This window comes from Ornithorhynchus anatinus, chromosome 18 (genome assembly GCF_004115215.2).
Source record: "Ornithorhynchus anatinus isolate Pmale09 chromosome 18, mOrnAna1.pri.v4, whole genome shotgun sequence".
Taxonomy (NCBI): domain Eukaryota; kingdom Metazoa; phylum Chordata; class Mammalia; order Monotremata; family Ornithorhynchidae; genus Ornithorhynchus; species Ornithorhynchus anatinus.
Genome location: NC_041745.1, coordinates 39,184,399 through 39,211,119, shown reverse-complemented (window position 1 = coordinate 39,211,119; position 26,721 = coordinate 39,184,399). Strand labels below are relative to the sequence as shown.

The 26,721-nt window shown below is 45.2% G+C and overlaps 1 protein-coding gene across 9 annotated transcripts in view; it reads right to left on the bottom strand.

Moving 5' to 3' along the window:
* LCORL (ligand dependent nuclear receptor corepressor like) overlaps nt 1-26,721 on the bottom strand; it is a 120,462-nt gene that overhangs the window by 73,214 nt on the left and 20,527 nt on the right. For all 9 annotated transcript variants that reach the window (XM_029083249.2, XM_029083258.2, XM_039914634.1 and 6 more), the window contains exon 2: nt 2,367-2,432. In XM_029083249.2, the coding sequence (XP_028939082.1) occupies nt 2,367-2,432 (66 nt within the window). The remainder of the gene's footprint in view (nt 1-2,366; nt 2,433-26,721) is intronic.

The following is a 26,721-nucleotide window of genomic DNA, read 5'->3' as shown; positions in this document are numbered from 1 at the left end:
TGGCCTTCCTCTCCACCTCTGGCTACAATCCGATTGCCGTAGAAGGCAGGGCTATGGCATGTGAGAAGACTGGGATGGTTTGGAATCACTCTTAATTAATAATAATAATTGGAGTAATTGTGTGGTCTTTATTTAAGAGCTTACTATATGCCAAACACTATACTAAGCCCTGGGGTAGATGCAGGATAATCAGATCAGACCCAGCCCCTGTCCTCTATGTGGCTTAGTGAGGAGGAAATACAGGTATTTTGTTCTCATTATACAGATGAGCAGATGGAGGCAAGGGCAGGTTGAATGACTTGCCCAAGGTCTCAAGCAGGCAAGCGGGAGAGCTAGGATTAGAACCCAGGACCTCTGACTCCCAGGCCCATGTTCTCCGACCTGGGTAGGTCATACTCCTTCTCGTTTCTTCTAACCAATTATGCTGGCTCAGACATCTCCGAGACAGAGTGTTAAGAAAGAGCAATCTAGGCACTACCTGGTCCAGATTTCAATACATAATGCGCTAGATGCATTTATTCTTTCAAGCCACTAGAGTTGCATTCAATTAAACTCCTCGAGTAACAATCGACTAATTATTGGCATAGCACTTTCTGGCCTCTAGGGTTCAGTTAGCAAATTATTCCTGTGAAATTATTGATGGTTCGACCTACAGGACAAACTACTAGCCTTAGAGATTAACGAAGCTTCCCCCAGTGCATACTCTGTTCCCTCTGTGTGATTCCGAGCTCCACGCAAGCGGGGCTCATCGAACAGGCCGACCCTAGACAAGGTGTTTCGGCTGGGCCCGGACTAGGCTTACTCGCTGCAGTCCACCGCGGACCGGGCCTGAATCAAGGCCAGGTTAGCTGGAATATCCAGCACGGTCTCCCCCGCGCCCCCCAATTCGTGTTTGTCAAGCGCTTACTATGTGCCAAGCTTGGTACTAACCTCTGGGGTAGATAGAAGTTAATCGGGTTGGACACAGGTCACGTCCCACAAGGGGCTCACTATCTTAATCCCCATTTCCTATGAGGTAACTGAGGCACAGAGAAGCCAAGTGACTTGCCCAGAGTCATAGAGCAGACAAGTGGAAGAGGCAGAATTAGGCACTAGCTTTGGCTATAAGAGATTCTCACTCAGTATATGGGAAAGTAATAATTTTCCATCAAAGATCACAAATCATTTAAAATCCAAGGAATTGGAATTAAAAGGGATTATTTCATTGGAAAAAAACTCTTTGAAGAGCCAATAACAATCACGATCAGCTTTAATAATAATGTTGGTATTTGTTAAGCACTATGTGCAGAGCACTGTTCTAAGCGCTGGGGTAGATACAGGGCAATCAGGTTGACCCACGTGAGGCTCAAAGTTAATCCCCATTTTACAGATGAGGTAACTGAGGCACAGAGAAGAGAAGTGAAGTGACGCCCACAGTCACACAGCTGACAAGTGGCAGAGCCGGAATTCGAACCCATGACCCATGACCTCTGACTCCCAAGCCTGGGCTCTTTCCATTGTGCCACGCTGCTTCTCTGTACCCGTCCCTTTGTAGCTTATCTCTTGTAAAGTGTATTCTCCTCATTGAGTAAAATGATTCCATCTCATCTTAGAAAAGCGAGAATGTACTTCTAATGATCAATTTTTATGTCTTAATCAGTTATCTGGTTGTTACAATATGATAGGGCAGGTCCTGAGTTATTTTTGGAAATTCAGTTATATCACCTTTCTCCAAAGGAACTCAGTGTTCTAGGTCTGTCTCAAAATACGCTTGTGAAGTAGGCAGCACTTTATAGATGGGAAAACAGAAACATCCAAAGTAAGTGATCTGTATAAGGTCAGACGGCGAGGAGAGCCAACACTAGAAACCTCATCTCAACTTCTACTCCAATGCTCTTTCCACTAGATGACACTCTCTCCCTTTAGGAAGGTTTATGAGAGATTTTTGGATTTTCAGATGTTGGAAAACAGCATCTTGTTTAAAAAAAAAAAAAAGAGGACCCAATACCCACGGCTTGAACTTCAGAACTACTGATCCTTAAATTAATTTTAGGTTACCTAAAAAGGGTTTGTTTTGTTTCCTTGTGAACATTTCTTGGCAGGCAAGGAAAACATGTATGTTTTAAAAATTCTGATAATTATATCCATGGAAATTTAAAAACATACATGTTTTCCTTGCCTGCCAAGAATTCTTCACAAAAAAAAAAACAAACAAAACAAAAAAGCACACCTTACTAACAGGGAAATATTGGGCCCAGAAAAACCTCCCTTAAGCCAGTTGCTTAACGGATGTCTAGTTAATCCATTCACTCTTCAACTAAGAAGCTTCTCTCATAGGATTTGCCCAACATTTTGTGACTCGAATCAAATGCGGGAAAGAAGGTTACCTTCAAATAAACTGAGGTCTCTTCGTAGCCTTGGTCCATAAAGCCCTTCTAAAATACTTTCGAAACCTAAAAGAGAAAAACAAAAGAAGCTGCTGAAAACCTATAACCCGAACCAAAATCAGTGAAGAATCTGAGAGCTCGCTCTGCCCGTGGCACGGCGAGGAGACGAGAGGAAGTACGGGGCAGGGTTTCTGCTAACAGGAAACTGACCATTTATAAGGGGGAGACGAGAGAAATGCAAATAGACAAATGACATAACATAGAAAGGATAAGAAAGTCAAACAAGAAAAAACAGTGGTCATTCATTCAATAGTATTTATTGAGCGCTTACTATGTGCAGAGCACTGTACTCAGCGCTTCGAATGTCCAATTCGGCAACAGACAGAGACAATGCCTGCCCAGTGACGGGCTCACGGTCTAATCGGGGGAGACGGACGGACAAAAACAAGACAACATAAGCACGATAAATAGAATCAAGGGGATGGCCACCTCATTAACAAAATAAATAGGGGAATAAAAATCTATCCAAATGAGCACAGTGCTGAGGGGAGGGGAAGGGAGAGGGGGAGGAGCAGGGGGAAAGGGGGCTTAGCCGAGGGGAGACGAAGGGGGGAGAGGGGAGGGAGCAGAGGGCCGAGGGGGAGCAGAGAGGGGGCAGAGGGAAAGCTCAGTCTGGGAAGGCCTCTCGGAGGAGGTGAGCTCTCAGTGTTGTCTTCAGGGATGTTCACTAGTACTAAGACAAGCAGACATGATCGAACCGGTAAGGCTTCAGAAGATACGGGATCTGAGGCAACAAAAAGCCACTATGAGCGCTTTCCTTTCGTGGTCTTTCTCCTGTAACCACTATCAGTCAATAGTTCATTTACTGAGTACTTTCTGTGTGCCCGGCCCTGTACGAAGCACTCGGGAAAGTACGATCAAGGAAGCAGACATCATCCCTGACATCGAAAGAACCTACGACCCGGTGGGGGAGAGGGACCTTAAAGCAAGGAGAAGCAGTAGAATACCTATGTATTCAGGGTGCAGCAGGGGTGGATGTGGAGGGAGAGGTATAATTCTAAAAATCTACACTTACAAGTTTAATAATAATAATAATAATAATAATAATGATGTCGGTATTTGTTAAGCGCTTACTGTGTGCAGAGCATTGTTCCAAGCGCTGGGGTAGAGACAGGGTCATCAGGTTGTCCCACGTGAGGCTCACAGTCTTAATCCCCATTTTACAGATGAGGTAACTGAGGCACAGAGAAGTGAAGTGACTTGCCTTCAGTCACACAGCTGACAAGCGGCAGAGTCGGGATTAGAACCCGTGACCTCTGACTCTCAAGCCCGGGCTCTTTCCACTGAGCCACGCTGCTTCTCTACCCTCCTCACCTGCTCTTCCTCCAGCCCGAGTGGCCTTTTTCCACAGGACCGTTTATTGTATCAGAATTGCATCCACTGGTAAAGTTGCTCCCTTGGATCTGTAACATCCATAAGCCTCTTTAGCTTGTAGTCAAAAGAATGGTTTTATAGAAATCCAAACCAAAAACCTCCACCAACCTCCTCTCTGGAAAGGCTACTTGACAAAATAGGAACACTATTCAAATGACTACTTAATAAGAAATTTGTCTGGGAAGTGTGATTTTTTTTTTTTTGGAGGCCTGGTTAAGATATTTATATCGATTTTTACGCTTGTTCAGGTTTTTCCTTACGCTACTTAGAAACCAAATGATCAAATAAAGTTTGAGTAAGAGCAAAAACATGATAAAAATCCTCAAGACTTACCTAAGACTACTCTCCAAAATTACTGCAGTGAATCAAGATAAAACTGTAATTCTCAGGCTAATTCCTAGAAAATTGCCAGGTTTAATATGTAGTCTTTAAAACATAATTAAGGAAATCCATAAAATAGGATTAAGGTTAATGAGCTTTGGCTGACTTCTGTTAGAGTATTGACTAAAACTTACTTTCTGCATTGTAGTCTATTTCCCAAGTATTGTATAAAATACTGCCTTCTCAATTTTTAACTCCACTGGCCATCAAGAGTTGGTGAAAAAATATCCTCTGAGAATTTTAATTGCTCGCCTCTATCCCTCAAGTGGAAACTGAAGTCAGACATTTGAAATCATACCAAGTCACTCAGGACGGGACACACTCAAGAGCAGGAGCCCGAGCAGATCGGCTTCTCCACATTCCCAAAGCATTTCCTCAACGATCATAATTACTGATTTTAACAGTCACTATACCCAATTCTGGAAATTTCCGAGTGTCAGTTTGCAAATCCCACCTCAGAGCCATTCTGCACCCTTGCTGCATGCCCTGTCGGCTGAAACTTGGTGTGAGGAAAAGGGGTAAGAGATTTATGTGGCTTAAATGGGAATTTCTTCCATCGTGCCATCTACAGAGATGGATATCAAGAGCGATTGGCTTTCTGATGAATATCATTCGTGATTTCCCTCACGGTCTTTCCTTGCTTTTATTTTTTGATGGCAAACAACTTGCAATTTTTAGAGTGGAGATTATCCGCTCTGAGGATCCAGCATGGCACATTTCTACATTCCTCCTGGCAATAAATCTGCCACCTCCGATTCTCTTAACCTGCAGGACCTAGAATCCACGACAATGATGCTCTCCAATTTCCTTGGTGCAATGTCGGCCCTGAATCAATGAGATTAGGCCCAAGCCCCCTCTCCCATTTCGTATTATCTTTTATTAATTTTATCATGTCACTGTTGTATGAAAATATCAATTGATCAGGGTTAAGAGAGAGCTTTTGCTCTAAAATATAACATATATTTATAATATGTATATATACGTGTGTATATATATACATACACACATCAGAGAAAAGAGAATTTATGCAGGTGCAATACGTCTCATGGATCACCGGGACTTGCATTTCTAGCAACCCACGGGAACAACCGGGTATGTATAAATGCAGTGCTCCTGTTTGACACGGCTGATTTAATTCAGCAGCAGGGCCCAAGGATATTCATCCTCGGCTTCTTTAGCAACTGGTGGATTAGTTGCAGAGCCACGAGCCATTATTTTTGAGAATTTATGGAGGACAAGAGAAGTCCCTGAGCACTTAAAAATGGCAATTGCTGTGGCCATCTGCAAGAAGGGGTAAAAGGATGAGTCTGGAAATTACAAGCTAGTAAGCTTAACGTATATCTATTTGGGAAAACACTAGAGCAAGAACGGCAAAACAAACCAAATAAATCAATTTGCAATCACCCGGAATATACCAGGAAGCCATTAATTTGGCCTTTTGAAAGGTACATCCTATCGGACCAGTGCCATTTCCTTCTCTGATAGAGCTAAGAAAGCATAGAGATGTGATGAAATCTACTGAGACTTCAGAACGCTTTTGATTCCATCTCATCTAATATTCTGAATAAGTCTGGAAAAAGACGACGTGCTCAGTGGATGAAAGACTGACTCGAGGGTCGCATCCGAAGTGGAATGATCAAAGACTCGGCCTCAACCTAAGAGTGGTATCGCATGGTGTTCGCACGGGGATTGGGTCCGTGACACCTTTCACAGCTCCAGGTAATTGACGACGTGGACGAAAGAAACTGAAAATATGCTCGGCAGATTTAGAGATGTGACTAAATTGGGCAAGGCTTGCAAACACTTTGGAAGGCAGGAATAAAATTTAAATTGTTCTCCCCAATTAAGTCGATAGAATAATAATAAAAATAATAATAATCGTCGAATTTGTTAAGCACTTACTCTGTGCCGAGCCCCGTACTAAGAATTAAACAAAGTTGATTTTAAGGAGTACATCTTGGGCCCGTGACTCAAAAAAAACTCCCAACCACACCACAAATAAAGAGAGGGAAAACTTAGCAAGATTAACAAGTGTAACCACAAAATCCGTGAGCCAGAGTCAAGCCCGTGTTGCTTTGACTCATTGGTCGGGCCATTAGAAATTCATCAATGGAACTGAGACATATTAGCATAAATTCAGTTATTTCCACATGGCTTCATTAAACACAAAATAATAACACATCCACTGTGTTACTATGGAATTGTCTTCCAAAAACCTGAGGCTACTGGGGGCTGACCAAAATCTCTCTGCCTCAGCTTGTGGATTGCGTTCAGGAAGAAAGAGTTGTGCATCGTGTGTGGTGTCGGTCACGGCATGATGCTTCCCAGCCTCTACCTTACTGTATCATAAAATGCAGTGTGTTTTTTGCAACTTTACAGTATTCACTACCGTAAAACAGTAAAGGGTGGCAGGGATGTAAAGCAATCTGCTACTGGTGGACATATCAAAAATCTGATTCGGAGAATGACAGTCACGGTGACTGAGTCGATGGATACTATTAAGCCATTTCCCCATTCATTCATTCGATCGTATTTACTGGGTGCTTACTGTGTGCGGAACACCGTGCTAAGCGCTCGGAAAGTACAATTCGGCATCAGATAGAGACAATCGCTACCCAACAATGGGCTCGCAGTCTAGAAAGGGGAGACAGACAACAAGACAAAATGAGTAGACAGCATCAATAGCAACAAAATAGATAAATAGAATTATAGATATATACACATGAATTCCCCGCAATGAGGTTCAAGAATATAACCACCGCTTATACCAGAAATGACTGCAATGACCAGAAAGAGATCTTTAGCACACGTGAATTTTCCCTCACAGCACAGCTGTATCAATCCATCAAATTTATTGAGCACTCACTGTGTACAGAGCACTGTACTAAACGCTTGAGAGAGCACAATAAAGCAGAGTTGATAGACATGATCCTGTACTTCAGAGATACATAACGACGTATTCCCTATAATTCCCTGTACATACATAATTGTTTATTCTATTTGCATATATTTTTATCTGTTTCCCCTATTAGAGTGGCTCAGTGGAAAGAGCTCGGTCTTGGAAGTCAGAGGGCGTAGGTTCTAATCCCGTCTCTGCCACTTGTCTGCTGTGTGACCTCGGGCAAGTCACTTAACTTCTCTGTGCCTCAGTTACCTTATCTGTAAAATGGGGATCGAAACTGTGAGCCCCACGTGGGACAACCTAATTACCTTGTATTTACCCCAGCGCTTACAACAGTGCTTGGCACACAGTAAGCGCTTAACAAACACCATAATAATATAAGCTCCCTGTGGGAAGGGAATGTATTAATTCTTTCTTTTGTACTCCCCAAGTGCTTAGTACCGTACATCAGACCAAGTGGGCACTGAACAAATTCTACGTCTACTTCCATTCTGCATTAAGAATATCGCACCCAGTTTTAATGGCTACAATCAATCAGTTGGGAAGCAAGCGTGGTCTAGGGGAAAGCCCAGGGCCCCAGGAGTCAGAGGACCCAGGTTCTAATCCACCTGTCTGCTCTGTGTGACCTTGGGACAGTCACTTGACTTCTCTGGGCCTCAGTGACCTCATCTGTAAAATGAGGATTAAGACTGTGAGCCCCACGTGGGACAAACCCATTACCTTGTATCTACCCCCTCGCTTAGAACAGTGCTCGGCACGTAGTAAGCGCTTAAAAGATACCATAATTATCATCATCATCAGTAGATGGTATTTGAGTGCTTACTGTATGCAAAGCACTACGCTAAGCGCTTGGGAGAGTACAATGCAGCAGAATCGGTAGACACGATCCCTGCCCACAAGAAGCTGATAGTCTAGATGGAGACAGGCATTGACATAAATACAGGGAGAGCTGGAGATAAAGTGACGCACTTAAAAGAAAAAATGAGTTATGGTGAAACTGCAGCAATTCAAAGAAGCAACAAAAATTATTCCAGTATGAAAAACAGGTACTTGGAGAAAAGTTTTAGGACTTGAGGATGCAGGGTGGGGGAGGAAAGGGGAAGGGCGACTACAGCTTTTTAAGATATTTCACAAAAATGCCGACCAGTTGATGTCCAGAGGAAACGATGAGAAGTGTTCTTAAATTAAAGCAGGAAGGATTTTTGTGAACATAAAGAGCTTCTTAACTTCCAACATAATTGGATTAGGTTTTCAAGGGAGGAGCGGAGTCTCCACTCCCAGAGATCTTTAAGAAAACAAGAGGGGTAGCCAACTTCTAGATGATTTACAATGCTCGGCACATAGTAAGCGCTTAACAAATGCCACCATCATTACTATTAGGCATTTGTGGAGAAGGGTGGGGAACAGACCCGGAATATCTTTCACGGTCCCTAACTGCTCCACTTTTCTATAAAACTTTCATCTACCCAGATTCTGGGATTTAGATTCCTGACAAATGAAAACATTTAATTAACCATGACCTTCGGACTCTTCAGAGTAAGGCAACTGTAATTTTATGTTGGATCCGGAAGACAGTCTATCCTGTCACAAGGCGTATTTTCATTACGTGTTTGTGGATCGAACGCTGAGGAATTAGGGAATGTTCTGACAGTGACCCACTGTGTGTCTGAAGAGAATGTGATGTAGTGTCACAATAAATCGTTTTATCCACGTTGCCCTAAGTTGAGACGACAGTACTACAATATAATGTCTTCTTAATCTGAGGTGCTTCAAAAACGCAGCTCCCTCATTAACAGAACTGAACTTTGTCTAGTTCATTTCTAGAATAAATATAATGAGGCCCAAATGGGTTTTAGGAGATAATTAGAGACTATTTTTCAGTATTTAAAGAGAAGGCTCTAATAGAGTTCTACTTGTACAAGAAAGATGGAATTAGGTGGTGATTTTAAAGGGATGAAAATCTTGATGTGACCATGAGGTCACAGAATCGAGGATTTCAAACAAAAAAGAAACAAAATGACGAGCTAAGAAATATTAAAATACAATTCAGGGCTATAATTCAAAGAAAGAGATGATCCTCCGGGAAAGTAGGTAGAGTGGTCAATTGGACAAATTCAGAACTCAACCTAGACTTTAGTGGGCTATAAAAAGGTAATTTGGAGGAGAATAAAGAAACACAATCTTGAAGAGAAAATGAAATTAGGGAGCACAAGACTGGGACTCAGGAGACCTGAAATTTAATCCCAGTTCCACCACTTGCCTGCTCTCTGCCCTTGGGCAAATTGCTAATTTCCAGGGTCTCAGTTTCCTCATCTGTAAAATGGGGATTTAATACCTGCTCTTCCTTCCCCTTAAGACTAAGCCCTGTGAGGGCAGGTACTGTAACTGATCTGATTGTATTTTATCTACCCCAGTGCTTAGGAGAGTGTCTGGCACCACAATAAGCATTCAGATGCCATTATTATTATTGTTGTTAAAAAGGCAAAGAAAAGAAGCCTATGACCATTGCACGTGGCTGATTCCCAGTACCAATTTCCCTAAGATTTGTTCAGTGGTTTCTGAGTTTTTGGATGACTAGCTACTGCAGGATGAAAGAATTTTCAAGGCCGGATGACGATTCCAAGTCATCGATTTGGGGAGAATGAGAGGGATGCGGAAACGCAGCTGTTGGGATATCTCTTCCGCAGTCGCCTGGCCACAGTGATGGTCGGAGCCCTTTCCGCTGCTATGGTCGGGAAGGTGGTGCTCAGAGTGCCTGGTTGCACAACAGGACACGAAGGAATGCCTGGGCTGAAGAGTGGGGGACGTTAAGAGATGAGACAAGCGGGAACTGGCTGGATTTTCAGAACCCTGCTCCTTGTACGATAGTGGACATCCAGCTGGACACAATTTTCCAATTGGTTTTCACATGTGATAGTTGGACATTGTTTGGCTTCGGGGTAGCATTTCATCTGCCGACCTGAAAAATTTCCAACCGTCACCACGAGTCACGTGCAAACACGAACTGGACATCCCAAGACTTGCTCAACAACTACGGACGAGCAGTGTTTACTTCTGATTTAAATTTTCTGGAATGTGATGATCGTGGTTGCTTTCTCTTTCGAGGATTACTTCTTTTCGTGGAATGAGAAGGTCTGGAAACTTGGTGGATGGCAAAACGAATATTTTCTGAAATACAGTCCCGCAGCTGTGTTTTGGGATCACCTGGTTTGACTTAACCAGATAACAGAGTTTACTTTACGGCTAGTTAAAAATATTCTGAAAATTTAGCAGTATCTTTTTTAACACAGCAGATAGGAGTTTAAACCAAGGAAACGGCCGTCCTTTTATAATAGGAAGGAAAGCCGGTAAGAATCAAACCAAAAGACAGAGGCTTTTCATTTTTAACCTAATGTTCCATGTAAACGTCAACCGAGCTTTCCACCTTCGAAACCGGGTTATATCCTCAAACTAGAACGGGGAAAGGAATGATTTAAAATGCATTTAAAATAATCGGATCTTACGGTGTCCATTCTCAAGAACTGGCAGATGTTTTTGTATTGGCTAGCTACTGTTTTTGAGAATTCACAGTAAATCCCCAAAGATCGAAAAGGCGCAAAATTAGATCCATCTTTTCAAAGAAAGGGAAAGGTTGATTCTGGAAACCGCAAAGGTTCCGAAGAACACGGGCACAAGAGTAATCCACCCAATTTCAAGAGGGGCAAGGATCAGTCGGGGGGGGAGAGGGGCAGTGGGGGTGGAAAAGCACATGAGGGAAACGGAAAATTCAATTTACCTCAATTTTACTAAAGCTTTCGATTCCGTCTCGAATGGCAATTTTACTAACCAGTGAGAGAGATGGGGTCGGGACTGTTCTACTGCTGGGAAGTTACACGATGAGCTGGAGGCAAGGAATATATAATGGCTCTACAATCAATCACACGGGATAATCTTAACGGTGTCCGACGGAGGCTGTTTAATGGTATTTGCTAATGATGATAATAATGATAATAATAATGGCATTTGTTAAGCATTCGCTATATGCTAGGCCCTGTACTAAGTGCTGGGGTGGATAGAGGCAAATGGGGTTGGGCACATTCCCTGTCCCACGTTGGGCCTACACTCTCGGTCCCCGTTTTACAGATGAGGTAACCGAGGCCCAGAGATGTGAAGTGACTTGCCCGAGGTCAAACGGCAGAGCCAAAATCAGAATCCATGACCTTCTGACTCCCAGGCCCGTGCTCGATCCGCTACGCCACGCTGCTTCTCAAGAAGCACGTCACGCCCTTGCTATGTATCAGGCACTGAAATAAGCGTCGGTTTCCACATTCTTTAGTACACTGTCAGTGTTCTGGAGTCAAAATTCCAGCAAACTCACCCCCACCCCACCAAAAAAAGAAATGATAAAGTGCAGAAGAGATCTCTTGTGTCTTCAACTGACGGATTTTCAGATTGGGCAGGCATGTGCCATCCGCCAGCCATCTGGACTCAAAAGTGCCCGCTTCTGCGGAACAGGTCTTGGCACCGAGCGAGGCTGACAATCCCCACCGCACGGCTCGTGCCGCGAAGGGTGGAAACTTCTCGACGCTGAAGGACACGGGTCATCCACGGGTGCTACGGTGGAGAATTCCGGGTGGAATCGTCGGTCCGGTGGAAAGAGCACGGCTCTGGAAATCGGGAGTCACGGGGCCCGGTCCTTGAGCCTGAGCCCGTCGTCGGTGGTAAAGGTTGATAACCAAGAGGTTCTGGGAAGGTGGACGGGCCCAGAGGGAAGCCTCCGAAACAGCTGGCTAAGGTGGGCGTTGAAGATCTCCTCAGCTTCAAAGACTTTTGCAGAGCACATCTCCTCCAACAGGCCCTCCCCGACGAAGTCCCGAGGATTCCCTTTTCTCCCTCTCCCTTCTGGATCGTCTCTGCACTTGGATTAGCGCCTTTTATTCAGCGCTTACGTCCAGGTCTGTAATCTCTTTATTTATATGCACGTCTGTACCCGCCCCCCCCCCCCCCCCCCCGGACTGTAAGCCCATTGTGGGCAGGGAATGCGTCTACCAACTCTGTTATACTGGGCTCACCCGAGCACTTAGTGCAGTGGGAGGCACACGGGAAGCGCTGAATAAATACAATCGTTTAATTGATCAGTGTCAGCCAGAGCCGCTGCCTGCTGGTTTGGGGTGCTATGGTATGGCGAGAACCCTGCTGAAGTCATGTCAAATGGAAATCGGTGCTGTACCTAGAAAAAAATAAGTGCATACACTTAGGTGTAGTGAGTACCTAACTGTCCTCTGGACTCTGAGAGGAACGCAACTGGCTGAGACCGAGAGGGAACAGGGGGTGCTGTACGAACCGCTGTCGATATACACAATTCCTCCAGGCAGACTCTTTATTAAAAAAAGAGAATTATTATTGGGCATTTGTTAAGCGCTTATTATGTGCCAGGCAGTGTAGTCAGCTGCGTGACTGTAGGCAAGTCACTTCACTTCTCTGTGCCTCAGAGACCTCATCTGTAAAATGGGGATTAACTGTGAGCCTCATGTGGGCCAACCTGATGAGCCTGTATCTCCCCCAGCGCTCAGAACAGTGCTCTGCACATAGTAAGCGCTTAACTAATGCCACCATTATTATTATTATTACTCGTGGCCTAACAGAAAGAGCACGGGTCTGGGAGTCAGTTCTAATCCCAGCTCTGCCTCTTCCCGTTGTGTGCTCTTGGGTAAGTCACTTCACTTCACTGTGCCTCAGTTCCCTCATCTGCAAAATGGGGATTCTATCTCTGTTCTCCTTCCTACTTAGACTGCGACCCCCGAGTGGAACCTGATTATCTTGTATCTCTCCCAACAGAGCTCAGTACGGTGCTTGGCACACAGTGAGTGCTTGACGAATACCACAGTCACTACTAAACGCTGGGGCAGATATGAGCTAATCGGGCCAGTTGCAGTCCGTGTCCCACATGGGGCTCACGGTCTTAATTCTCATTTTACAGTCGAGGGAACTGAGGCACAGAAAAGTGAAGTGGCTTGCCCACGGAAGCAGCGTGGCTCAGTGGAAAGAGCCCGGGCTTGGGAGCCAGAGGTCATGGGTTCGAATCCCAGATCTGCCACTTGTCAGCTGGGTGAGTGGGCAAGTCACTTGACTTCAGTGCCTCAGTGCCCTCATCTGTAAAATGGGGATTAAGACTGTGAGCCTCACGAGGGACAACCTGATGACCCTGAATCTACCCCCGTGCTTAGAACGGTGCTGTGCACATAGTACACCTTAACAAATACCAACATTGTTATTATTACTATTATTATTACGGTCACACAGCAGACAAGGGGCAGAACCAGAATTAGAACACAGGCCCTCTGACTCGCAGGCCTATGCTCTTTCCAACTAGGCCACGCTGCTTCTCTAAGCCTTCTTTCCCTTAAAGCCACCCCAATCCTGGAAAAGCATATTCATCTGCATTGTTCAGAAGCAACGCTAGAATGTGAGCTAAAACCTGATGGTCTTGTATCTACCCCAATGCTAACTAATAATAATTACGGTATCTGTTAAGTGCTTACTATAGGCACTGTACTAAGCGCTGGGGTAGATAAAAGCAAATTGGGTTGGACACAGTCCCTGTCCCATGTAGGATACAGTGCTGGACACAGAGCGCTTAACAAATACCATTAAAAAAAGCCCAATAATAATAATAATGATGCTACCTGTTGAGCACTTCGCTGGGTGGGACTTATCTGGTAAGTTGAAATATTCTCGCAAAAAACAAGCCCAAGGTAAACACTCCTTCAGCGGAAGAGAAGGAAGAGTTTCCTCTGCATTTTTACTGGATGCTTCCAAGCGCCTAGTTCGGTGATTTACACAGAGCAGACACTCAGATAACCGAAGACGACAAAACAAACTACTAGGATATAGGAATTGAGAAAAGACTGTTGAAGTACAAGTACAGCGGTAAAGGATCCTTATGGGGGAGGAGGTCAAAACGGTCAATGAGCTGAGCGTGAGTTGACAAAACGACGATCTCCGGTCACAACACTCTTACCGTAATGCTTTTCCAGTTGAATTTAATGCTGCTAGTTCAAATCGTGCCACCTTACTTTGCAACAGTGCTTTATCTTGGTTTTACCTTGGGCACACGTGGATACGCTGCACAGCCACTGTGCATTAATACACACGGTTGCCCCATTTCACACTGGGCCATTCGGATGCACAGTTCACGTGCCAGGGCCGGAATCAGCGTACTCCGCGTCGGCGTCGGAAGAGGGATGGAGGAAACTGGCTCGGAACCATCCCGGCTAGATTAACCCCACCCGCTTCGAGGATGCGATTCTGCAGCCACCCAGCTGTAACGTGGAAACAAACCGCCATCGTACCGCACGTAACGATACCGAGTTGTAGACGGATCAGACGGAGAGGAAGGGGTGCTTCTTTGTAAAGTTTTCAAATACCCCACTCGGCAAACGGCCAGGTTTCTATCAGTTTCCCGTCAACGATTTTTCCGAGAGGCCCATCTCCGACTAGACCGGTACGGTTAGGGGAAATCTTAAAGTGGCATTCAGGCCTAAATCCCTCTTCCGCCTCAAACTCTCCCAGCATTAAGAACGTCTACAAGTTCACGTGGAAAAATATCCTACGATTACACTGACACTGATTCTATTGTTCTCGTCCGTCCGTCTCCCCCGATTAGACCGTAAGCCCGTCAGAGGGCAGGGACGGTCTCTACCTGTTACCGATGCGTACATTCCAAGCGCTTAGTAGGGGAAGCAGCGCGGCTCAGTGGAAAGAGCCTGAGCTTCGGAGTTCGAGGTCACGGGTTCCACTCCCGGCTCCGTCGCTTGTCGGCTGTGCGACTGTGGGCGAGTCACTTCACTTCTCTGTGCCTCAGTTCCCTCATCTGTAAAATGGGGATTAACCGTAAGCCTCACGTGGGACAACCTGATCACCCTGTATCTACCCCAGCGCTTAGAACGGTGCTCTGCACATAGTAAGCGCTTAACAAATACCAACATTATTATTATTAGTACAGTGCTCCGCACATAGTAAGCGCTCAATGAATGCTATTGAATGAATGACATGATCACGTTATTTTATCATACATCATAGGATATTTACCCCGCTTTACTGGTCAGCCTTTAATTTTTAACCGAGCCATCGGCCGCTGAAAGTCCTGAGCCTGCCACGTCCGCGGGGGAGCCCGACGGAAGTGAGAAGAGCGTCTACGCGGCTCTCGTTATGAGCCGCTCCTGCTTTCGGAGCCACGGCTGCAGGAGCGCAGAGCAAGGAGATGCGGGCTGACATCCTGGATCCTTCGCAGGGCTCTGACCGCTGCAGCGTAAGTGAGGGAGGGCAAAAAAAAAGCAGCAGGGAGGAGAAATGGGGCCGGGGCTGCGGCGCCCTACGCCCCTCACCCTCTTCTGCCTCTGAGCTCGAATTAGGCAATGGCCCTCCCCCCCCCCCCAGCAGGAACAGCCAAAAGCCAGCGAGCTGACGTAGCTGCGACCGGTCGCTGCTGGGCTCGTCCTCTGCGCACACAATAAATACTCATTCAATAGTATTTATTGAGCGCTTACTACGTGCAGAGCACTGTACTAAGCGCTTGGAATGGACAGGTCGGCAACAGATAGAGACAGTCCCTGCCGTCTGAAATACGACGGACCGACCGGACTCGAGCGCTTACTGTGCGCGGAGCGCTCGGGAGAGTACAGTCGTAACAGAGTCGGTAGACATGTCTACCGACACGTTGAGAAGCAGCACGGAGCAGCGGGTAGAGCACGCGCCTGGGAGTCAGAAGGTCGTGGGTTCTTATCCCGGCTCTGCCGCTTGTCTGCTGTGTGACCTTGGGTGAGTCACTTCACTTATCTGGGCCTCAGTTCCCTCATCTGTAAAAGAGGGATTAAAGACCGTGAGCCCCTTGTGGGACAGGGACTGTGACCAACCCCATCTGCTTAGATCCACCCCAGCGCTTAGTACAATGATTGGCACATAGTTAAGCACTTAAAGACCATAGTTATTATTATTATTATTATTATTATTACTATGTCCCCTGTCCACAAAGAGCATAGAGTCTAGACCGTAGGCGGCCTAGATGGTCAACCTCAGGTCTCACTTCTTAATCAGCATGGCTCAGTGGAAAGAGCCCGGGCTTGGGAGTCGGAGGTCGGGGGTTCGAATCCCGGCCCCGCCGCTTGCCAGCTGTGTGACTTTGGGCAAGTCACTTCAATTCTCTGAGCCTCAGTTACCTCATCTGTAAAATGGGGATTCAAACTGTGAGCCCCACGTGGGACAACCTGATCACCTCGTATCCGAACAGTGCTTTGCACATAGTGAGCGCTTAAATACCACCATTTATTTCATTTTTACTTATTTTAACTTAAGCCCAATGTTTCATATTATCCTTCGAGAAAGTGGTGAAAATGGGGGAACACCTCTCCATTACTGACAGCATTTCCTCCCTCCCCCCACAATAGCTAAGTTGCACCGAAAGATGTCTCCTCGGCTACCGGTCCTCTTGCGCGTTCAGTTCCTAGGGGAGTGAGTGCGACGGCGCTTCCGACGGCTTCCGAAGCGGCGTGGCCTGGTGGGTGGAGCGGGGACCTCGGATTCAGAGGGACCTGGGTTCTGCTCCCGGCCCCGCCTCTTATGTGCTTGTTATGTGACTATGCGCATCGGTTGCTTTCATTTGTAAAATGGGGATTGAGACTGTGAGCCCCATGAGGGAAATGGACAGTGCTCAGTAGGGTACAGTGCTCGGCATGCAGGTGAGCTCTCAAAGGGCAATAAATGGTGTAAGGTCACTGTGGGCAGGGCAGTGTCTGCTAATTCTGTTGAACTGTACTCTCCCAAGCACTCAGTACAGTGCTTGGCAAATAGAAAGTGCTCAATAAATACCACTGATCACCGATAAAATTTAGTACAAAATGAACATTTTATGAAATCTTAAGCAAGGGAATATACGTATGTCGTAACTCCAAGCAGCGTGGCTCAGAGAAGCAGCGTGGCTCAGTGGAAAGAGCACGGGCTTTGGAGTCAGAGGTCATGGGTTCGAATCCCCGCTCGGCCACATAGCCGTGTGACTTTGGGCAAGTCACTTAACTTCTCGGTGCCTCAGTTACCTCATCTGTAAAATGGGGATTAAGACTGTGAGCCCCACACGGGACAACCTGATTCCCGTGTCTACCCCAGCGCTTAGAACAGTGCTCGGCACATAGTAAGCGCTTAACAAATACCAAGGTTATTAAAAACAACACTCCCTTGGAAAAGCAGATTCCTGCTCATCTAAAGGGTCACCCTGATTAGAGAAATCAGCACCGTTTAAGGTTAATGCTGGGTATTTCTCACCAGCTTTCTTTGGGAAAACCTGGAAAACTTAATTTGGTTTGAAAAAACTCCCTTCATCTCCTCAACCACTGAAGTATTTTGACTGATTTGAACACAGTGATTAAAATCCATTTCACTTGAGCTTTCATAATAATAATAATAATAATAATGGCAGTTAAGCATTTTCTGGGGGCCAAGCACTATACTGAGCGCCGGGGTGGAAACAAGCAAATCGTGTTGGACACGGTCCCTGTCCCATATGGGGCTAACAGTCTCAATCCCCACTTTACAGATGAGGTGACTGCTAAAGGCAGATCTGCTTAGCATAATGACAGATACCCAATATGTTAGAAAAAAGTGCTTTCTGTTAAAGAGGATGTGAACAATTACACTTCAATGCATGCATATAAAATAATCTAAAATATTTCGTTATTGGTAAATACACTGCTTCTTAATTACGGAACCGTTTAATGTCGTCACTGCATAAAACGTGTTTAAAACCATTTTAATCAACTTCCGGAAGCTTGGAAATACCATGCAGTCTACATTACTATCGGAAATTTAGACTCTTCTGCTTAAGATTATTTTCACGTTATCACGATTAAAAGCATTAGACAGGCTACAGAGGTAGAGCCCTGCTTCCAAACTTCCCCCTTTCTGTCAAAGGAAATTGGGTCTGGAGGAAGCACTGGCTCAGAGGAAGACTTAATCCTTTATACTGGCAGGTAAGGGGGAAAGAGCACCTCCTGTTTCAGTGTAATTTGGTTCAGTTTAGAGGTGGGGTTAAAGACAGAAAAGAAAAACAAAAAACAACAAAAACAAGTCAGGATAAACTAAATATCTGCACACACTATTATTAATACCGTAAGTAACAATTGCCTTTTCTGTGCACTGGAATAAATGTATGATACGATTAAGACGTGGTCCCTGTTCCACAAGGAGGGCCAGGCACCCGCTGAGATCCACGTTCACTTTCATTCAGGAAACAAATCCACAGGAAAAACCCCCACAAAACCAAAAGACTAAAAACCAAACAACAAGAAAACTATCGAGGCACCCTAATGAACACCCTCAATTCTGCCAAAACACATGCTTTCAGGCTGTGTTTTGGCTGAGAAGCGGCGTGGCTTAGTGGAAAGAGCCCGGGCCTGGGAGCCAGAGGTCGTGGGTTCGAATCCCAGCTCTGCCACTCGTCAGCTGAGACCGTAAGCCGGTCATTGGGCAGGGATTGTCTATCTGTTGCCGATCTGTACATTCCAAGCACTTAGTACGGTGCTCTGTACACATTAAGCTCTCAATAAATACTACTGAATGAATGAATGACTGTGCCTCAGTTACCTCATCTGTAAAAATGGGGATGAAGACTGTGAGCCCCAAGTGGGACAACCTCATTACCTTGTATCTACCCCAGCGACTAGTACGGTGCTTGGCAAATAGTAAGCGCTTAACAAATACCATAATTATTATTAGGGAATCAGGGAACATTCTTCTGACAACACAAGCCAGTTCCAGCTCTGTGTGGCACTGGAATAGGTGAGTACTACAGTTTGAGGTTTGTTTGTGTTTTTTTAAAAAATAACTTTCGGGAAAGCAACGCTTGTGTTACAAGATAGTTGGATTGATAAGTATTATCCATTTTAAGGGTGCCTTGTAAAACACTGAACATCATAGGCAAAAAAAAAAAAAAAAAAGGCTGAGAACCTAACCCCTTAATTCCCATCGATTCAGTGACTCATAAGCAAGGTTTCTCAAAACATGACATTTTCCAAGAATGTAACTCCAGTCGTTTACAATAAAACCATGCACTTCTTCCCACGTAACTTCTGCAAAATCTGCAAAAGAGCAAGTTCAATATTTAAGCTCTGTGGCACTCATCGCTACTCTAAAAGCCAGATTTTGCTTAAATCATTATTTTACCAAGTTGTAGTTTAAATTAGGAGCTGGATGTAAACCCACATACGTCAATAGGGAAAGAAATTCCTTTGAGTCATTCTATTTTCAATTCTCTTTGCTAAATAATTTCGGTGGCATTAGAGTCATTACTAATGGCACTATTTTTAACAAGCAATATAAAATTCATTCAATCGTGCTTATTGAGTGCTTACTGTGTGCAAAGAACTGTACTAAGCGCTGGGAAAGTACCATTCGGCAACAGATAGAGACAATCCCCACCCAACAACGGGTTCACAGTCTAGAAGCTGGAAGAAGTACTCAATACCCTGACTGAAAGTGATGGGTCCGTCCTCCCGTGGTCGTCCAATTTATCTTGTATCTACCCCAGCGCCTAGTTCAGTGTCTGGCACATTGTAAAGCGTTTACTAATTCCACAATTATCATTACTACTACTATCATCATCATGAATAAATGGCAACAGGCACCCAGAACTCACTGGAGAGGGGAGCTGTCGGGAATGGGCGGAGGAAAAAAAAATAAATCAGCACGTCCAAGGGCCGAACGAGGGGCTCGGTGGCATTGGAGACCCGGCTGCAAGCGGAACTCCGGAGAAGCGTGACGAGGAGAGGGGCCACGAGGGGTTCGGATCAGACGGGAAGAGATCAAGGAGCCGGAGAAGATACGGACGGGAAGAAATGTCTCCAACCCGCCGCGTGGAAACCGAACGGGAAGGCCTCCAGAAGGGTGCACTGGGGCTAGCCATCGGGGTAAGGGGGAAGAAAACAATCCCGAGATCACCGGCAGGGAGAAGTATTAACGTATTCCACCGTTTAGCCCACAGGCATGATAATTCACCTGGAAGAAATTCTGAACGCCTCCGCTGGACGTTTAGAGAGCCAGGCACGGAACTCATGCATCCAATGATACCGAGTGCTTACTGTTTACACCGTACTTGGCGCTTGGGAGAGTATATAACAACAGACACATTGCCGCCCACAACGAGCTCACAGTCTAGAGGTTCTCCGCTTTCCAATCACACTGTACTCACTGACGGTTTATCCATCCCTGACCCGTATCTACAAAGAAGGTCGATTTACCTGCCTTGAATCCGTGAACCGTCGGGCGACGACACCCAGAAATCCACAGGCGGACGGGGACCTTCCCTGCTAGAGACCCAGCCCGGAAGCACATCAGCACCCTCTCAGAAGTTCAGTGGGAAGTCCCGACCCTCCCAACAATCATATTGCAGATAATCGGAGTGCGGGCAGGTCTAAAGGATCATCCAGGGTGAACGAAAGCAGTAATCAAGTCTGACAGACGAGCAGCATGGCCTAGCGGCCTAGAACACGGGGCCTGGGAGTCAGGACGGCCTGGCTGCTAATCCTGGCTCTGCCCCTTGTCTGCTGTGTGACCTTGGGCAAGTCCCTCCACTTCTCTGGGCCTCAGCTCTAAAATGGGGATTAAGACCGTGAGCCCCATAGGGAACCTGGGCTGCGTCCAATCTGATTAGCTTGTACCTACCTCAGTGCTTAGTACAGTGCCAGGTACGTGGTATTTGTCGAGCGCTTACCGTGTGTCAGGCCCTTAAACACCATAAAAAAAGTCACACCTCTCCACGCCTCAGGTCTCTCAACTGTAAAATGGAGGCCGCACCTGATCTGATTTTACACAGTGCCTGGCACATAGTGAGAAGTTATATGCCCCTACTATCAATATTGTCTCCCAACTTTGTTGTATGGTGCTCTCCCAACGCAGTGCTCTGCATGCACTAAATGCCCAATAAAACCCACTATCTGCAGGGATTACCTGTTACCTGCATCTGCAGATGTTTTCCTCATCTCTGACATATATGCAGAGAAACATCACCTAACTTGGTGGAGCAATTAGTACTTAATTGGACGCAATGCACTGCATGAAACAGAGAAGTGACATGTTCTCTCCACACAGGGAACTAACAATCTAACAGAGAGGGCAGACACAAGTATTGGCAAAGAGAATAAAGACCTGGAACTTTTCTGCACATATCCAGGGTAGGTGTGAACTTACTCTAAGAACCGGCACAGAGTAATTTTAACCCAGGAGTAGTCGCTTCCAACAGTAGCAATTAAGTCCCCTTTTTCCTTTTCTTCGACTCTTTTCTGCGTCGCCCTGATTCGCTCCCTTTATTCATCCCCGATCCCAGCCCCACAGCACTTACGTTCATATCTGTAATGCATTAATGTCTGTCCCGCCCTTTAGACTGTAAGCTCCCTGTGGGCCGGGGATGTCTGTTGTATCGTACTCTCCCATGAAATACGACTGAATGAATAAAAAGTACAGTGCTCCGCACAAGGTAAGCACTCGGTATATACGAATGACCGATTCCTCCAGGTATCCGGCGTATCCTCCTGGATGCTCATCCTGGATGCGTTCTGCATACACTCCCTAACACCCCTAACTTTTCCTCCCAGACTCAATTATGTACCTTTAACTCATTAATTTATCCCCACCCTTCTTGATTCGGCAACTATTTTCTGCCCGCACAAGTGGAGAAACATTTGGGAGGGAGAAGCCATAAAGTGATCGTCAGCATCGGTGAGCACCTGCTCTGTGCAGAACACTTAATCATCGGGCCTTTAGGGAACAGAAAAAGGCAGAAGGGCTCCACACGGAAAAAGGAGAAGTGCTCTACTCAATAACAATCGCCGATCGAAAGGACGAGCTCCCTGACCCACAAGGATCTTATAGCGGAGGTAACTGTAAGTGGATCAACATACCACCAAGATGGAGAACAAGCCCTAGCACCTCAGTTGGATGGACCTCAAATCTTGCTGTGAAGTTTACGGCCCAAGAGAACAGAGACCACAAAGGAAAATGAAAATGTTAGAAAACCAAGTGTCCAAATATTCACGGAATTATTCACACGTCTTAGTTTAGATTCATTTTACCCTTGGAGCACTTGCTATTCACCCCACCGTCAGCTCCACAGGATTTATTCACATAGCTGTAATTTATTTTAATGTCTGCACCCCCCTGTAGAATGTGAGATCCCTGTGGGCAGGGAATGTGTGTACCAACCCTGTTGTGTTGTACTCTCAAGCGCTCAGTACAGTGCTCAGCATACAATTCGCACTCAATAAATACCATCCGTTGGCTGGAGTGGAAATGGGGGAAAAGTGGGGAGGAGGAAGAGTCTTTAAGGGATCGGAGAATCGGGACAGCTAGCTGCTCAATAAAACCAGCGCTGCTTTGGGTGTCCCGACCCTTTGCCACTTATTTAAATGGCCGTAAGACTACTGAACAGCGTCACTGATTTAAAAAAAAAAAAAAGTCTCTACTCCCTTCTCCGCTCTGTAAAATTTCTGTTCTACGCCCACTGATGAGAGTGAATAAGGTGCCAAAAACTCGTATCGGTCTCTCCAGGAAGATGGGAATGGAAAATCCCATCCTCCCTTCTCTTTCCTCCCCGGTGCACCATTCACAGAAATTTGAGATGTGCTGATTTTTAAGTAGAGTCATTAATAAAAAAAGAGGGTGAGGGCTCCTGCTTTTTTGCAAAGTGTGCTGCGTATTACCTACATTCTGTACGATGACCTACATATCCATAAATGCAGAACACAATGTTCTATTTGAAGTAGCTGAAAGAATCCGACAAAACTCAGGGATATTTACAGATATCGAGGGTCTATTAGTAGCTAAACAAACATATAAAATGTAGCTCAAGTCTAACTAGAAAAAAATTTAAAAGTCTTCATACTCTAAGAACGTCCAGAAAACGTATATACCCAGCTGTACCATAAAGTAAGCTTTTCGTTACCCGCTTTGGCTAGAACAAGGCACATCCACTGGCACGGCATAAGGTGACGACAGAATGGTTGTGCACAGGAGCAGAGCATCAGTCCCAGGGTGAGTACTACAGTGAAAATTTTCCTTTACACGGGGTCCTGGAAGAATACAATCCTCACGTTACAGGGTAACGGTGTTTTACATAAAAATCAACACCAGAAGATAGCAAGGAAAATCAGCAATGTACTGAAAGTTAAATGTCTTTAAGGGCCATAAGTTTGTGAGCTTGTATTAATTTAAATACCATAAGTTCCTTCTATACATACTTTATAACTTTATACGATTAGACTGTAAGCCCGTCAAACGGCAGGGACTGTCTCTATCTGTTTGCCGACTTGTTCATCCCAAGCGCTTAGTACAGTGCTCTGCACATAGTAAGCGCTCAATAAATACTATTGAATGAATGAATAACTACTTCAAAGGTGCCTTTAGCAATACAATTTTTGAAAATGTTAAAGGTCCCTAAATAGCTGGGTTATGAAATATTTCTAAAGCAGATGGCCCAAAAGTAAATTAGACAGTGAAAACTGAATATTAAAATATTAAATATTAGAATATTAAAAACCCTAGAATATTACTGAATGTATTCCAATCACTGTACTTTGCAAATTACCCAAACTCAGTATTTTAAGAACAAATGAACCATAAAGCAGCTGCCTTCAAGATGTAGGCAAGGACTGAAAGAAATGAGAAGCAAGTGAGAAGTCAAGAGAAAAGGGGGGAGAAGCCTAAAGGATATAGAAGATTTTTTTCAAAGTCAAGTCAAGGAATGCTACCATTAGAAAGTAGAACTTACTAAAAATGTAATAATTTGAACTGAAATAAAAACTATTCTTGGGAATTTGAGAAAGCTTTGATGTACAACAACAAAATTAAGGTGTGTACTTACTATTTTTCCACATCATACACAGAAACTTGTTAAATGAAAGCACCACCACATACTTTTTTATGGCACTTGTTAAGTGTTTATTAAGTGCTAGGCACTGCACTAAGCGCTGCCATAGATACAAACTAATCAGGTTGGACACAGTCCATGTGCCATATGGGGCTCACAGTAGTAATCCTCATTGAAATTAACTGACTTGCCCACGGTCGCGGAGCAGACGTGAGGGGGAGCCTGGACACAGTAAGCGCTTAACGAACACCATCTTTATTATTATTATTATTATTGTTATTAGAACCCGGGTCCTTCTGACTCCCAGGCCCGTGCTCGATCCACTAGGCCACCAGGCTTCTCAGCCTTCTCCTGCAGTCAGTCTAATCCTACTAAAATCAGAAATTATTAATTAAAATTAATACTGGTGGTTTGGAATGATTCGATTTCTCAAATGACGAATCGGTACCATATTGAATTACATGTCCAGCCGTGGAAAAAAAACAACCCAACCAAATTAAAGCAAACAGGAATGGGCAAATGGGAAGGATGAATTTACAAACAGAGAATTTCTGGGGTTGTAATGTTTTAGAAACAAGGTGATCACTAGCTTGATGAGTAGCTAATCTGCTTTCAATCATGCTGGCCCTTACCCATTTCCCTGAGCTACCGGAGCACACCGTTTTTACGGAAAAAAAAATATATATGGATGAACTCTACCTAGCTATATGTAACTCGTGCTCCTCAACTAAGTAAGAAGGAAGATAGACCCCAACAAACTGGCTGATCCAAGGGTACCAAGCCATCGAAGCCAACTTGGGCTAGCACAGAGCCAAATGCAGACGGGTTTGGATTTTTCTGTTTTCCGCTACCTCGTTTTGGGTAGGGGAATGAGCGTTTAGTGACTACTAGAGAGATGTGCCCAGACCTTACTGAAGTGCACGTGTGATGTTTCCACACAAATATTGTTTTAGTACCTGCGGGCTAAGGGGACTACAACTTCCAGTAGCCTTACAAGCTTTTTTTGGTTTGTTTTTTGTCGTGATGGCACAGTGGTGCCCGTTACCAACTATGTTAAAAATGTCTATTGCCTGATGTGTGACCTTGGGCAAGCCATTTAATCTCTCTGCACCTCAGTTTCCTCATCTGTAAAGTGGGAATTAAATACCCGTTCTCCCTCTCCTTCACAATGTGAGCCCCATGAGGCACAGGGACTGTGTCCAACCAAGCTCAGTAGGGAGGCGGGACGACTTTATCCGGTAAGGTTTCTTGGAGGAGATGTGATTTTAGGTGGGCTTTGAAGGTGAAAGCGTGGTGGGCTGTCCCATAAGGAGGAGAAGGGAGTTCTAGGCTGGAGGGAGGACCCGGGCTAGGAGTCAGTAGGGGATAAGCGAGATCGAGGTATAGAGAGCAGGTTGCTCCTTCGGCAATTTCTCTTCATCAGGAAGTTTTGCGTGGTGGTTTAGGGCTTTGTTTCCATGACGGTTGGGGAATAAGGGAGTTTGGAATAAGGAAAACGGTCTGCTTCAATACAACTCACAGCAGTGTGAGAGCTTTTGATCCACCGCAGAAGTATTTACTAAGGACCCGCTGTAGCAGGTGAAGGCAAAGAGCTTTACAATCCAACGGGGGATTCTGTGATATAGAAAATAAAAGCAAAGGGGGGAAAAATTTCCAAAGGGAATTCACCAAATTCTTCCACTCTAACCACCATACTACCAGTTTCGGCTCTGCTGCCGCCAACACCGTGTTCGCCCAAAATCAAAGCGGCATTTCCTTCCGATATCGGTGAACAGCGGCAGCGACACAGACCTCCCCTCTGTGGCAGGGAACTAGCGTGGCCTCAGACTGTTAACCCTGCTGTCAATTGTTGGGACTAATTTAAAACTGACAGCTCCACTCCAGAGCAGGTTTGATGCCCTAGCGTAGGCTTCAGAGTATGGCTGTCGGCTGTAAATGAGGCACGGCAGTAATCATCAGCAGTACCAAATGCCTTGAGACGGTGGAGATTTCTGTGAAGGAAAGTCCACTACACATCTAGAACCTGTCCCAGAGAGTTCATCGGAGCTCACGCTGGACAAAAGTGCAGCCCGCGTCACTTCTCTCTCTAGTGGGCTGGGTTAATAGTGCTTCTGTGTCTTAATACCTGCAATAAATGCCGGCTGCTTTCTGACCAGGAGACAGACCCAAGCACTCCTACTTATCTGTCCTAGACCTGGACTCGCTGTGGGTAGGCGATGTGATTGGTTATTGTTATACTGTAATAATAATAATAATTTTGGTATTTGTTAAGCACTTACTGTGTGCCAGGCACTGTATTAAGCGCTAAGGTGGATACAAGCAAATCGGGTTGGACACAGTCCTTGTCCCACGTGGGGTTCACAGTCTTCATCCCCATTTTACAGATAAAGGTAACTGAGGCACAGAGAAGTGAAGTGACTTGTCCGAGGTAACACGGCAAGCAACTGGCACTCTCCCAAGAGCTTAGTGCAGAAGGCACTCAATAAATGCGAATGACTGAGTCAGCTACGAGCTTAAGGGCTACAGGCGACAAAGGGAAAGGGGATGCTTAGATCCATTTCTAATCCTTGGGTCTAGAAACCCCCGTACCCTATTTCCATACACACGACTCCTCCTCCAACACACGGTGATGTACCTTCTCCAGTCTGGAATTATATTTCCCAGTCTATTAACTAAATTAACTAAAAGCTATCTCCCAGATTAGCCTCGATTAACTCCAAGCACTTGGATCATTCCAACTTCTAATACTT